Here is a 15,053-nt window from a genome sequence, read left to right as displayed (position 1 = left end):
AGACCTGAGGTATCAGTTCCGCAATGTTTTGTGTCTCAAAGGTGGATCTTGCACGGTAATGTCCTACCATCAATATTTGTTATTTAGTGGGCAGTGTTTACAGATGTCTTTGTAGCATAAGGCCATAGTTAAAGGGGAATGTTTTGATTTTTCAGTGCAAGGTTTTAATCCCTGTTGTGGGTGGTTTGAAGGAAAATATGGCTGTAAGTAGAAAATTTGAATTCATGTGAGCTTAAAATCTGTTAGGAAAGTTGCTTGCAACTTTCTCTGCTGTGGCAAATATGTATTATAAGACAGGGTATGTACTTGGGTTATTCTCATGCATCTCATTGTAGATGATTTAGAGCTTCTGCATCAATTCTTTTGCATTTTTTCATCAAGCCGATTGATTTTATGTAGTTAAAGGCACACTGTAGGTCATCTTGTTGCAGTTTTATGCTGTCAGAGCTTATCTGGGTGTGGTCTGGTATGAATTTCTCAGCTGGTATCTGACAATCTGGTTTGTGGAATCAGTTTTGCAAGAATGATGTTGTAGCAATCGTGCACCCCAGGTGCTACCTTCCTGCGTGCTTCTCAACCGCAGTGCTCACGTTGCCTTTCACAGCCAGGAAGACGGAAGCACAGAGGTCCCTGAATAACTCAATGGCAGAATCTCAGTGTAGCAGCCACTGAATCATACCCCATATACTATGTGTACATTTATTAGCCAAAGATAGTGCAATGCTTCTCACTATTTTCACTACATAGAACAGAATCCAAGTTTTCCATCTCAAGGAAGACTGGCTAATGATGTTGAGTGAACATTGTGCTCAGTGAAACGAGGGTCACACTACCAATCCTGTCTGTAAGGAAGATCGCTGGTGGCTGTGGGAAGTCCATCTGATGACTTGAATAATATTCTTATTTGTCTAAATCTGATTGCTTTGGTTTGCCACAGCAGTTTCATTTTTTGCAACTAGTTTTGTTTTTCCTGATGAATGAGCCAACCACTTTGTCTTACATAAGTTTTTCAAATGTTTCTCTAGAGGAGTTAAAAAAAAAGTTGGAAAATGAAAACATGTAGACATCTTTCTAGTACCATGTTCCAGTGCAATGACGGAACTGAATTTGGTATGTATCTTTTTAAGAAGTGAAAACATGTAAAGAGGTAATGCTGAAATTCTAACTCTTCAGAAGTAATTTGGGGAGGAGAAGAAGGTAAGGTTCTCATTTACCTGAAAATGTAATTGCAGTGTTTCCTGACTGTAATGGTGTATTGCTGCATCCACCCTTCTCTTTGTAAAAGATGAGCTGCTTCAAGTTGGACATTGTTGTAGCCAGCAATTACATCTGAAAGAGGCAAAAGTGGTAATTCATCTGAACCACGTAGGTCAACCATAAAGCAGATTAACTTAATGGCTTTGCTGCTGCTGTGTTGGAAAGTAAGCTGTTGGTCTTTCTGGAAGAATTTTAGCTGAAGTATTTTAGAATGAGGTCCAGAACAGAAGCTTTGAAATCAATATTAAGACACTTATAAACCACAAATGTTATAATTTGATTTGATAAACTGCCTCGGAAATGGAAAAGGATTTTGCAATTAGGGAATAATATGACAAACAAATTGGCATCCTCCTATAACTTTTACCAGAAATTGCTAATTTATCTGTAAAGGATATAGGTCATGCATTCTCTTTACATTATTGGGACATACAGGCTTTTTCTGTGCATTTGCTGTAAATGTAAGAACAATCAGTTCAGTGAAAAGGGAGCGCGTGTTTATTTAGTTGATACTTCTAAGCACTTGATTCTTCTGTATCATTAATAAATTATATGTAGCCTTTATTGACTTCTACACAATGGTGAATTCAGTTACATTCTAGCATGTAGTCTCTTCTTGTAAAATGAAGTTCATAATGGTCACATCATAAGTAACCAGCCAAATATTTGGGGCAAAATACAGCAAACTTTGTTGTGTTGGACTTAAGGTATAATGCACCAGTGATCATCCTTTTTTTCATTTGGGTTTGTTTTTTTGTTTGGTTTTGTGTTTTGCTTTTTCTTTTTTTCCTTTCCCTGTGCTTCAGAAGATGATATGCTTAGTGTATACCACAGTTTGGTTTTCCTTTTTCCATACAGCATTGCAATAGGAATTTGGGTCAGCTTATTATTCTTGATCAATACTGATTGCACTCTGTCATGCACAAATGAGTCTTTCTGAGCAGTTTCTAACAGAAGAAATTTAACTTGTGTGGACCTTGCAGCCTAGCATATTTTTCAGTTGCATGGATAAAAATCAGGTTGATTGTTCTGTCCTTTGTTTTTCATGATCACATAATACGCAGTCCTTTCCTGTTCAATGTACATGTACAGGCTGTCTGTGGAAGTATTTTTTGATTTTGGTTGTGTTCAGTTCTGTTAAAAATGCATCTCTTTGCTCTGTGGTTTGATTTCTTCGGGCATATATTCAGCTTCTTTTTAACATAAAAATATTTTGTTAAAATAGTGGGAGTTTGTTTTAATCATGCTGGTAATCACAGCTTCATTATTAGTTCTAGTATGGCATGAAGTAAGCAGTGGTGAGAAGTAGTAGATTTGATATATGTTTTAAAACGTTTTGGAAGGTGAATGACTTGCAAAGCAGTATTAGGAAATAAAGTGCAGCAGAAGGTTTTTTGGAGAGTAAGTATCAGTTCAAGAATGTCTGCAAGACAGCTTTTTAAGGTTTTGTATTCCTTGTTTGTTTACTTTTCTAGCAATACTAGAGTTGAGAATATTTTGTTGCAGCAGCACAGTGAGACCTCAGTGTTCCTGTTAGCAATGATAATGTAAATTTGATACGAGCTAATGTACACTAAGCTGGAACTGCCCAGATTGCAATGGTGGAACTGTTCAAGAAGCTGTATGTTTCAGTGAAGAGGGTTTTTTAAATACATATTTTATTATTTTAAAGATGTTAGTTCCTTTCTCCCTAATGATTTAATTCTGAAAGACTTGAGTACTGTTTGCAGCTTGGTTTCTATTCGGGTTACATAGGGTAACTCCCTTCCTTTCTCTCCCATTGTGGTTAACGGTACGTACAGCTTTGGTACAGTTAGAAAGCTGCTGTGCAGCTTTGCTACTGTTCTGTCATGTGGAAACACATATTTTAAAAAAATATTTTGCAGAACCAAAATAAATCTTCCGCTGATTTGTTTTGCAATTAAAAATATATCTACGTTCCTGTATCTATCTCTTCACTTTTCCGACAAGTATGCATGTCTTCTGTAAATGGAGTTGACTTCTTCAGGTCAAAGTAATGTGTTAAAATTCCAATTTGACATAGAAAGTGGAGCACAGATATGTTTTTTTGAGAAACAAGGGGGAAAATACTGTACGAGTTTTTAAAAATCAGTTTAATACTAGCGCTATGAATTCTGAAGCATTGAAGAGACCTGAATTCTACAACAGCTAAGTTCTTGCTGATATTCTGTAGTCTCCTGTAGTCTAGAATAAATGGTGTGTATTTAAGAAATGCCCACTCATTTATTAGAGGAGTCTACTCTTATTACTATTTTTGCCCTTAAAAAAAATAGAGAATATTTATGTATAACTTGATTATCCAAAAATGTGTTTAAGAACTTCATTCTATGTATTTTATTACTCAACTTTAGCATCTTCCATTTTTCACTGTGGCTGAGAGACAATTCTCAGTTTTTCTTACTTTCTGTCTTTGATGTTTCAGTTTTGTGTGTAATTTTCAGAATACCTGGATACTTGCCTTGTCTCTGCAGCGATATTCTGTATGCACAGCCAAAATGCAAAATATTTGTCTTGCAAAAGGCCTTCTGCATTTGTTAGTGTTTCATATAAAAGTTTTTCTATATCAAGTTTTTTATTGGATATCTTTGTAGATGGATTTCTTTCTAGGCATGAAAAGCAAGCTGACAGATCTGTGCAGAAGTGACCTGATTTTATGCTGTTAATGTTATGCTTAATTTTATTCTGACATAGTATTGTGTTCTACATTACTCATATTTTTCTTCTAGGCAAACGGAGTGGGCGTAGTAAAAAATGGAGAGAGATGCTGAAGTTGCCACCTATTAGTCATTGTGAAGGTATTAGATCCTCAATCGGTAGGTGTCCTGTAGAATGGTTTGTCTGATTTTTTGTTTGTTTTTTTGAGAAGGGTAGGAGTTTGATAGTATTAACTGAAAAGATTCTTTCTTGCTTCTGAATGCTAATTAGCAAAACCAGCTATTAGACTTTTAACGTGATGGAGAATTTATGGTAAGATACATTTATGAGAAGATAAACACTGTATCACAGCTCCTTGTTTGTTAAAAGAAACTGCTCCTAAATGATATATTTACAAAACCATGAATTAGAAAAAAAAGAATAATGTTGTAATTTGAATGATGTGGTAATATATTTCACTTTTATTCTTAATGTCTTGTAATAATTTAACCTTTTGTGTTATTATCTTGTATTCCTGCTTTCCAAACAATCTTGTTTGCTTTGGGATTGCTATTTCACAGTATTGTTGCATTCCACCCCTCAGCCTAAATGAAACAGAACCATATAATTCAATGTGTTTTTAATAAATTATAGTCTATAAGAGACAAATGTGGCTGGAAGTGGGTGCTTCACTATGATTTGGGATTGTTGCATGCTTTTGATGCCTTTGCTAATGTTAATGTAAAATCTTCGCATTTTAGTGATGTTTTTCTCACCTATTCTCAAATTAGAGTAAGGACCATGCTATGACAAAGATAAAGATATTTACGTATTATTTCTTTCTCAGAAAGAGACTATAACCAGCTTTGTGACAAACAGCCAATAGGAAGACTTCTCTTCAGACAGTTCTGTGATACCAGACCGGATTTGAAAAGATGCATAGAATTTCTGGATGCAGTGGTAAGAAGTGGGAAATTGGAGACGGGTATCAGTAAGCAATAGCTTATCCATTTTTGGTTTTATTATTTTTTTTTTTACTAGTGTTGGCTGGCATGCAGTTAATTTTCTTCATTGTGCTGTGCTATGTTTTGGATTTTTGACCAAAATAGTGTTGATAACAAGGATGTTTTAGTTATTGCTGAATGTGATTACATGGCATCAAGGCCGCCTATGCTTCTCACACTGCCTCACCAGCAAGCGGGCTGGGGGTGCACAAGAAGTTGGGAGGGGACATGGCCAAGAGAGCTGATCCTAACTGACCAAAGGGATATCCCACACCATATGAGACTGTGCTTGGCAATAAAACCTGGGGGTAAGAAGGAGGAAGGGGGGAAGTTATGGTTATGGTGTTTGTCTTGCCAAGTAGCCAGTAGGTATGATGAAGCCCAGCTTTCCTGGAAATGGCAAAACATCTGTCTGTGGATGGAAGAAGCTAATGAATTCCTTATTTTGCTCCACTTGTGCATGCAGCTTTGCTTTATCTATTAAACTGTCTTTATCGCAACCTGCAGGTTTTCTCACTTCTACCCTTCTGATTATCTCTGGGGGTGGGAGGTGAGCAAATGGCTGTATGGGGCTCAGCTGCCTACCAGGATTAAGCCACAGCAGTTTTATAGAAGAATAATTTTCTCTAAATGCATCTGTGCATGCTGCATACATGAAAATCTAGTGAGATTTACTCTTTGCCAACTCTAAAGCTGTCACTTTTGATGAATGTCAAGAAACTCTGGCTCTGTTACTTAAAGAAAGATATTAAATATTTACTAGAAAATCTTTGCTGTCTTGGTATGGTCAGAGCTACAGAAATGGGCATGACGGGAATGAGAGAAATAATTTAGAATGACATGCTGCTTGATTTCTTGAGCCTAAAAGGATGTGTGTATAATGAATATTACTTATGATACTCAGACTTGAAAATGTTGTAAACATAGACTTGAAAATGTTGCAACTTGCATGGAAGCCCTAGGCTAAACAGAGTGTGCTAATTAAAAAATATACAATAGAGATGGAAATTTAGGGAACCATCTATGGAAGGAGAGAAACCAGATTTTAGAGAGCAAGGAAAAAGGAAGTGTTTTCTCTTGATACATTTGCATCTTGGTGTCTAACACTAAAGAATGAGGGGAGGAAGGAAGTGTGCCTGCAGCCATGTTTCGTAAAAAATCCTCAACCAAAACCCTCATGGGGAGGGGGAAGGTCATTAGAAGAGTGGGCAGGCACATGACAGTCCTTAAGAGAGAATAATAGCTCAGAGCTTTTTATTCTTTGTCCCTTGTGGTTAATCCAAGTGCAGTAAGATATAGTCTTAAACCGAGATTGCTGCTAAAAGAACAGTTTTCCTTGTCCCAGCAGTTTTTGTTCTTATGTTCAAATGACCGAAGAAGATGGTCAAATTATCCTGCTGTTTACATGCATCCCAAAATACAGTCTCAGAATGCAAGATGCTAAACAGGAACTTCAGTGTTAAATAAGTAGAATTGCCTTATATTTGTCAATGAATCTTTGTGCAGTTAGGCCTACTCCCCACGTGTGTTTCACCACACTCTTGTGACTCTTAGGAGTTCCAGCACCAAATTCCAGAGACTGATGTGACAGTTGGAGACATAGAATGGATTGAATGGAAATCCAAAAGAGTGGAGTTCACTGGAAGGAAATGTGAACCATCTTTTAATGAGCATCACACAATGGGGGGGATCAGTGACAACTGTAGATGTACTCTTAATGGTTACAACTTCTATACACAAGCTTAGATAAGGAGTAGCAGAATCTTAGGCAGCACAAAGGCGAAAAAAATGATAGGCATGACTTAAGGCAAGCATGTCCTTGCTCTATAGATGTCATTTTTCAGGTGAAATTGTCTCCCAGAAGTAACTGTGTTTTACACTAACTGAAAATTCTGAATTGTTTTGAAATATGCAACCTATAATGTTATGTGGATTGCAACACTTCAGTGAATTAACAAAGACTGTCATAGCTGAAATAATCTGATGTAAGGGACGATTTCACAATTTACTTTTTTTTTTTTTTTAATTATTTTTTAACTTCTATTTGAAAAATCATGGTGAAGAAGTATGCTTGGGAGTCACTCAAACAGGAGTCTATGAAGAGCCAAGATAATCTCTAATCAGGGACTCTCAGGATCTAAAAGCTGGTGTGCTGGCCTTGCCAAGGAAGTGAGATGAAATTCCTACTGTCTCTTAGAGATGGTTCCTGAGTTATTGTGATTCCCCTTTCTGGATTGGACCTCAGCAAGCTTGTTGGAGCCTTTTTTTGGGGAGGGAGGAGGTTTTTGTTGATTTTGTTTGTAAGGCAGTAATGTGAAGGGAAAGGCTAAAGTGTGGGGATTTTGCCCTGGGTTTTGCCAATTTACATTTTTTAAAATTTTGAAGAGATTTTAGATTTCAACTTTCTGAAAATAAACTTTCTGGCGTAAAATGGCATAGTCTTAAAAGCCTCACATCTTAACTGAAAGAGTTTTCTGACTCTCTTGTGTGGAGCAATGTGTTTTCGGCAGCATAGTTATTTCAGGAGGCCACAATGGCAAAATCACGGTAGTGCAGTGCTGTGTTGTTTGCCTGTACTGAGTACCAAGACGGGTAAGGCTTTAACTCTTGCAGAGGTGTGACCTTAGAATCAGCTAGGCTTTACAGAAAGATTTGTGAAATAATTGCCATAAAATAGACAGGAATTAAAGTGAGGATTTACAGTTATCCAGTCATCTAGTGACTCATTTCACTAGCTGAGGACAAGGTTACTCAAGTATGAAAAAGAATGGCTGACAGCTCAAACTTCCCTCTTAAGCTCTGTGAGTAACAGAAATTAGTTGACAAGGCTGTCTCTTAAATTTCCTTTTAAATTACAGTATCTGCTTAAAACAGTACGCCTGTTTGTATCACATTAGCGACTGCTTTGGTGTAGTTGAATGTTCAAGGTGGTAAGTGCACAGCTGTGGTTCATTAGCTTTTCTGACCTGCTCAGGTTGTTTGGTAGTTGCAGAAGAATTCCTTACTGTTAGACTGATTGTTGTGTAATTAAAGTAGCAAAAGCAGTAGCTTGCAGTTGCTTATGGATTTGAGTTCTGTGCTGAAGTGGCTGATACCATAATGTCTCAGCAGAAGAAGATGGTGATGACTTAGTAGTGAGTCAGTGTGAGTTAGTTGTTTGTGATCGCAGAACTGGAGTTCAGGGATTCTGTTATTTCCAGTATTGTGTGTGTGTTTGGTGCTTGAACTCTCATTTTTCAGCGTTCTAGTTTTCTTTATAAAGGTGCATAACTTTTTATTAGATCAATCACTTGGAACTTCCTATGAAGTTCTTAATTATTGTTGTCCCAATATGCCAAACCATTATGTTGTACAATACGGTCCTCCCTTTGGGAGGTCTGCCATATATTCCCTGTTCCCAGGTGCATGCATTTATATGCTGAGATATAAAATAAGCTTTGATTGAGTTGGCCCAGCTTATGAAGCTAATACAGGTTCTTGTTTGAGATTGCTCTTTTCTAATTCATCTTTTCTCAAGATTCTGTGTTATCTTTAAATGTTGTAACTTCTGATGTCTGCTTCTAGATTATTCCTTAAAAATATTAATAGTGAATAGTCATTGGAGTTTTTCAATACCAGCATCTGCTTGATTTTTTTGTTTGGTTGGGTTTTTTCTTTGTTTCTTTCCCATAAGTAGCTCTATTAAGCTGCCAGTTGTTTATCCACAAAATGCACTGTATTGCACAATGGTCTTTTTTCACAGCACAGTACTGTATATTACTAAGTCAAAAACTTCACAGAATTTTCTATCTACTCAGCTTTGTTAATGAATGAAGGAGGGTTTGGTTTAGATCTTGCTTATTTCCAGTTTAAATGACCTTGTAGTTTCATCCTGGTTTAACCCAAGACCGTAGGAAGGGAAAAAAAATAATACATTGAAGAAAATGCTGATTATTGTACTCTTCTTTAATTACTTCCCATCTGGATCATTCTGTCCTACAATACTACATAAATACTATTTCATTGTAATTGGTCTAATTTAACCTCTGGGTGCAGATTCTGTAATTGCATTTAGCCTAATTGTTAGTTTTCATATGTTTTCCAAAAGCTAAATTCCATGTGCTTTTTTTCTTAAGACTGTTCTTCATACATGTTTCACTATGTATAATAGCCTAAAAATCTTTAAATAGATTTTAAACAATGAGAGCCTTTCTTTGCTTTTTTATTACTAAAATTTACCTAGCATCATGTCATAGACTGTAGTGCCAAATAGTTCCGAACATAATTTAATTTTGACTTCCTTTCCTCTAGGCAGAATATGAGGTATCTTCAGATGAAAAGCGTGTAGACTGTGGCCTGAAAGTTTTAGAGACTTACTTCACTAATGGGGTAAATATATTATATTGCAAAATATTGTCTTAAGTGTTTTGTAAATGTCAGGTAAACAGAGATCTAAGTGGTTGCGTTGTTTTCACTAAATTGACTTTCAGACGTTGTTAGTCCCATTTTTGTCTTCTGAAAGGTACACTGCCTGCTAAAGTTGTGAAACTCTTAGCAACTTGAGCAGAAACCTTGACTGACATCTGCTTTTAGGACTACTACCATTGTGGTTTATTCTCCTGTGTATTCTAATCAAAATACTGGTCTCAAGTAAAGATAACATTTTTAAACAAACTCATTTAGCATCTAAAGAAAACTTATTAACAAATTAGCTCAGAGTTTTATAGTCTGAAGACATGAGAATGAGGATTTCTTGAAATTCCCTGGCTTTTTTCAGACTCCTATGTGGCCTTGGTTGGCTTGCTGTAAATTTTCAGAATTGCAGGTGTTCACAATCGAAGTGCTGTTTTGTTTTGTTCTAGAGCATTCTGTTGCTCTGTTTTGCATACAGATCATTAATAGCTCATCTTTTGCATATATTAGATCTCACTGATTTTTAAGAGTCTGTTCTTTGGTATCTGATAGAAGCTTTTCTGCGGATATAATTAGACATTTGCTTTCTATGAGTAGATGCTCCTGCTGCTTTTACTTTGCTCATTTTGAGAAACTTTAGTCCGAATGAAGGTCTTGCAGATAGACTCCAAGTTTGCTACATCTCTTATGATAATTTCTTTGTGACTACTAAAAGTCACATGCAGTTTTTGAGGAAAAAACAAAAATAAAAACACCTCCCCCCAAAAAAACAAACCAAACAAACATCCCAACAAACAAAAAAAGACTCACACAAAACCAAACAAACCAAAGCCGAACCAAACCACACACCACCAGATTTCTTTGGGCTGGTTTTGAATAGTTTCCCAACTTGTGTGTGTGTTTCTTTCCCTTTCCTTCCATCCTGCCAAGCCAAATAGATAACTTGCTTTTGTGGTGGTAGACTTATGGAAAGAAGAAGAAATTTGACTCATTGCCAAGTTTGTTCCCTGGATACTGAAGTAGTCAATAACTGTAATAGCTTTAAATGCATTTTTCTGTGGTAGGTAACAAGTAAAAATTTTGCCTGAATATTACTTTCTTGATTTTTCTCTTTAGCCAAACGATTCCTTTCCTGTTCCTGAATAAGCAGATTTCATTTTACTTTGAATATAAAAATTTTACTCATTCTATTGATTTACAAAATTGCTTTCATTGTTGCCTTTTTTTTTAATGTAAAGTCTGCAGCACACTTGCCAGAAATACCTCAGGAAACAGTAAATGAATGTAAAGCAAGACTGGAAAAGAACCCTTGTAAGGATCTTTTTATGGACTGTACTAGGTAAGCTAAAAATGCATATTGCTAAGTTTGATTATCACAAGAGAAATTTCTGTGTTTCTGAGAGAAATGAAAATTGAAGTTATTACATCCAAGAGTATTTGGCCTCTAAAATGAGTGTAGGTAAGAAATTTGAAACAAGTTTATTGAAGGACTAGGTTTCCTTCATATACAATTTACGTATTTGACTTCTGCAGAGCTTTTTCTTTGACGCAATTTTTTCATAAAATCACACTATTATCTGCTACCAAGTATTCTTGAAGTTAGAGTTGTATTTCTCTTTATTATATTCTTACCTTTTGAGTGACTTCTCTTCCATGATGAAAGTACTCAGAAAAATAGGAAGGTATAAACTGGAGCTTGAAAGGTTTCTGAACAATGTTACACAATTTGTGGTTCTTGAAAACAGGTTGAACTGAGGCCAACAGTTATATTCCATTAAGATGGCTGGTTAGAGGATCACTCGTGGTAGTTAAACAAATACAACATGGTTTCGTTCTGAAATCATGAAGTGATTTTTCACACAGCAGCAGCAGGGAAGGCTTTTCTTGAAGGAATGGTACATGTTTACCAGTGTTGCATGTCTTTCTGAAGCCTTTATGTTTCCAATATTACTGGTTCTTCAAGGCGTGCTTGATCATGTCTGAAGGATTACAAAACATTTTGTCATGGCTTGGGTCATCTCCCTGGCAACAAAAATAAGCATACTTTATAACAACCTGAGATTATAAGATTGAAAGGGATCTGTGAGAACACCTAGTAAAACATGTCTGAAATGGTGGATCTGCCATGTGGGTCATCCCCTTTCTTCTATCCAACAAATATCTGAATACAGTTTGAATGACTTGTTTTCCTTCCTTTCCCACTCCCCACCTTGTTGTGTTTAGTTTAAGGGGAATGATAAGGTACGTGACGTTCAGGTTTTGATATAGTATTTCAATTTCAAATCATAGAATAAAAATTTTACTTACCAGTCTCCAAAGAATGTATGAAAACTTGTAGATATATTCCTGTAGATATCTTTCAGAGCTCACATTTGTGTGGTCACACGTAGACTGCTTAGCTACTGAGAGCCTGATGTTTAAGTGAGTTTGAAGACAATGACAATGCAGAGGTCAAACTTTCGAGTTACTATAAGTAACAGTAGTTTGGCATTCACTGGTGTTTTGACAGCAAGAGTTTTCTTTGACAGACATTCACTTTGTGAGACATCTAGGTTAAAGTCATTGTAGAGCACAGTGACAATGTTTTTCTACCTACAGCTTCATTGATATGTTTATGTATATTTTAATAGATTGATAGCACCTCCTGGTTAATCAGGTTTTTTTATTTTCCTGTTGCTAGAATTGTCCATGAATACCTAAGCAGAAGACCTTTTGAAGCTTACCAAGAAAGTGTATATTTTTCACGTTTTTTACAGTGGAAATGGCTGGAAAAGTAAGTTTATAATGTTTGCATTATGACTTTGCTTTGCTTTGTGGTCAGTTCTGCTTGTTACACTGTAAATACTGTAGAGCCATAATGAATGACACTGCCTAAAAAAACATGATCTGAAAGACAAGATGTAAAGAATTATGTTGATGGAACGAGAGAGCCAATGCTCCAATGAAAGTATCTGTCCAGTAGTCTTTAAGTGTTAAATTTGTATTAGGTAAATGCAAATTTATTATCAAATGGATATATGTTTGGCTGTCAAGTGTGCAGTGGGATACCAGTCTTTCTTGGGAATGCTCTCATCCTTTAGTTTCAAACTTGGACTAATTAGTGGTTAAGAAGCAGATTAATCTAGTTTTGTAACCAACAGGGTGAGTAACTAATCAGTTTTTCAGGGTGGTACAAACACAGATATAGCAATTACAAGACAAGATTTGTATGTATCAGAATCTAGTTTAGGCTTTTAAATCAATACTAAATGAGTGTCCAGACTTTTTCAGAAGGCTGGAATACAAATTTCTTATAATTTAGTACTGCTGCGTATCATGATCACATATTCACACGTTAAGGTGCTTGAGCATTAGTTTTATGGTGAATTCCAATTATCCAGTGTCTTTGACTGAATTAGTAGCAAAGCCAGGAACAGAACTAGAGAAGTTACTCAATTAAACCAAATTCTCTACCAAATAAACCTCCATTTGTTGTCCTGAGAACAAAGCTGCATTAACAATGAATGCTCTTCTAAAACAAACAAAAACAAACTCATCACCATGAAACAGTCTTGCTCTGATACCTGTCCAGAAATGGTTTAGCATAGAATGGCTGGCACCTTTACTGCCTTCAGTGATCTGTTCCTCTTGTACTACATCGATACCTTAATAATTCAGAAGTCTTTATTTTTAGAAAAAGCCAAACAGCAAAGCAAAATCAGAAGCAGAAGTGGTTTACTTTTTAAATTCTGCGTTGTATGCATGGTCTCACTGAAATGCAGCCTGTGTGTCAGCACACTGCAACTGGGGGAAACAATTGGAGGTGATAAATTGACTGTTGATGAGACCAGATAAGGCTCTAACCACAAACAGCACGGGGTCTAATTGATAAGCTTCTCTTCCTCCTATTGTGAATGTCTGATGACCACATGAGGGAGCCAATGTTTCCAATCAGAGCACCCCTTTCATTTGAAATTCAGCTTATTATAATACAGCCTTCATGAGGTCTAGGCAGCTGTTTTTCAGTAAAATGTCAAAGAACAGAAAGGAGAAAATGAAGACAGACCTGGGCGTGGAGAGGGGATTAGTAACTCTTTTAATTCCTGATGCAGTAATTGTTTCTTTCTGTTAATCAGGCAACCAGTAACCAAACACACATTTAGGCATTACCGAGTACTAGGCAAAGGTGGATTTGGAGAGGTGAGTACAGAGGTATCTTTTTGCAAAGCAAACCTTAAGGAAAAAAAAAGGTTAATACAAAGGAGGAGCAGTATTTTAACTCCTGACTCCTAACAATCTACATTTCACACATCAGCTGGCAAACTCGTTTGTTTGAACTGTTTTCTTCTATTGTGTTAGTTTCAGTATCGTAGGTCATGCACAAAGTTGGAGAAAACGTCTATTGACTGACAAAAGTTGCTTTTGTTTAGAAATTTCATTTGGCAATGATAATGTAGTTTTACTTATTAATTATGTACAATAGTCATGAACCTGATAGGAAAAATCTATGGATTTTATTAATTCTGTTTATAATTAATTGGGTTTTTTCCCCCCTATGTGTTTTAACCAGAGCCATCTATTGAAAGGGAAGGAGGGTTGTTAAATCATCATTATCTTTCTCCCGCTTGATTATAGTGTGGATGTTTGTCCTCTGTCCTGCTTGCCTAGACATACACTGTTACCACAGTCAGGTGTTCCACCAACACGAGATCCACAATTTTACTGAACTATGCAAACCCCAACAAAAATGGGTTTGCTCCTGTATAATCACCTCTTCTGTTACAGTTTTTGTGACTCTACACTGTAGTTTCATGGGTGACAGCTCTGATTTGATGCTTATTGGTCTTCATTTTCTGAGAGTGTTCAAGAGCTTGAAAAAAGAAAATAATATTTTATCTTCTTAAAAAAGTTCTAAGCAAACCCTAGCATCTCTGACATACTTTCCTTCTTTTTTAGGTGTGTGCCTGTCAAGTACGGGCAACAGGAAAAATGTACGCTTGTAAAAAGCTAGAAAAAAAGAGAATTAAGAAAAGGAAAGGGGAGTCAATGGCTCTAAATGAAAAACGAATTCTAGAAAAAGTGAACAGTAGATTTGTAGTAAGTATCTACCTCTGATCTTATTCTCAGAAGTTTGTCTTGCTTTGTTTGCTTATTTTCGGTATCTTCCAGGAGTTTGTGGGCACAAACCATTTTTTAATTGCTTTAGAGAATGCATGACTACTGCGATAAATGATTGATATAATAATGTTTTGTGTGTGATTGTGTGTAGTTCTGTGCAGAGGGCTCATTTATCCAATGTTTCATCAGTTTTAGTCTGCGTGCTCTACTTGCTTTCTCACAACCACAGCGCGAGGCTGTGTTTCAGCACGCTTGTGCTGCTGAATATTTGGCTTCTCTTTAAAGGTAAAGAGATTATTCTGTACTACTCAGATTTGAATAATCACTTGAAATCCGTTTCTGTTGTGGTCTATGACTGAGTATGTTTGCTTATGTTTAATAAAGAGGATAGTCCATATACTTTATTCCATCCCATTTTTTCCTTCTCTATTTCTCTTCTCTGCCTCCCAATGCATTGCTCTCTGTTTTTTTCTCTTATCCTCTTCTTCCCTCCCATACACATACTTTGTTGTAATTTTTGCTGACTTCTAATTTCATTTTTGGAGGTGATTCTTAAATGCACTTTAAAAGGGTGACTTCCTATGTGTCTGCCATTTAATTGCCATTAGAAGATGCATATCCTACATTTCTGTGACTTTTAATAGTAAA

The 15,053-nt window shown here is 36.3% G+C and overlaps 1 protein-coding gene across 3 annotated transcripts in view; it reads left to right on the top strand.

Annotated features, from left to right (window-relative positions):
• GRK4 (G protein-coupled receptor kinase 4) overlaps window positions 1-15,053 on the top strand; it is a 38,685-nt gene that overhangs the window by 6,601 nt on the left and 17,031 nt on the right. For 2 of the 3 annotated variants that reach the window (XM_080343961.1, XM_080343962.1), the window contains 7 exons: window positions 4,005-4,091; window positions 4,760-4,872; window positions 9,207-9,284; window positions 10,547-10,647; window positions 11,989-12,081; window positions 13,424-13,487; window positions 14,244-14,384. In XM_080343961.1, the coding sequence (XP_080200087.1) occupies window positions 4,005-4,091; window positions 4,760-4,872; window positions 9,207-9,284; window positions 10,547-10,647; window positions 11,989-12,081; window positions 13,424-13,487; window positions 14,244-14,384 (677 nt within the window). Of the gene's footprint in view, window positions 1-4,004; window positions 4,092-4,759; window positions 4,873-9,206; window positions 9,285-10,546; window positions 10,648-11,988; window positions 12,082-13,423; window positions 13,488-14,243; window positions 14,385-15,053 lie in introns of those variants that run through there. The other variant, XM_080343963.1, reaches the window with a different exon arrangement.

The sequence above is a fragment of the Nesoenas mayeri genome, assembly GCF_963082525.1.
Source record: "Nesoenas mayeri genome assembly, chromosome: 4".
In the NCBI taxonomy this organism is placed as follows: Eukaryota; Metazoa; Chordata; class Aves; order Columbiformes; family Columbidae; genus Nesoenas; species Nesoenas mayeri.
This window is presented reverse-complemented; position numbering and strand designations above follow the sequence as displayed.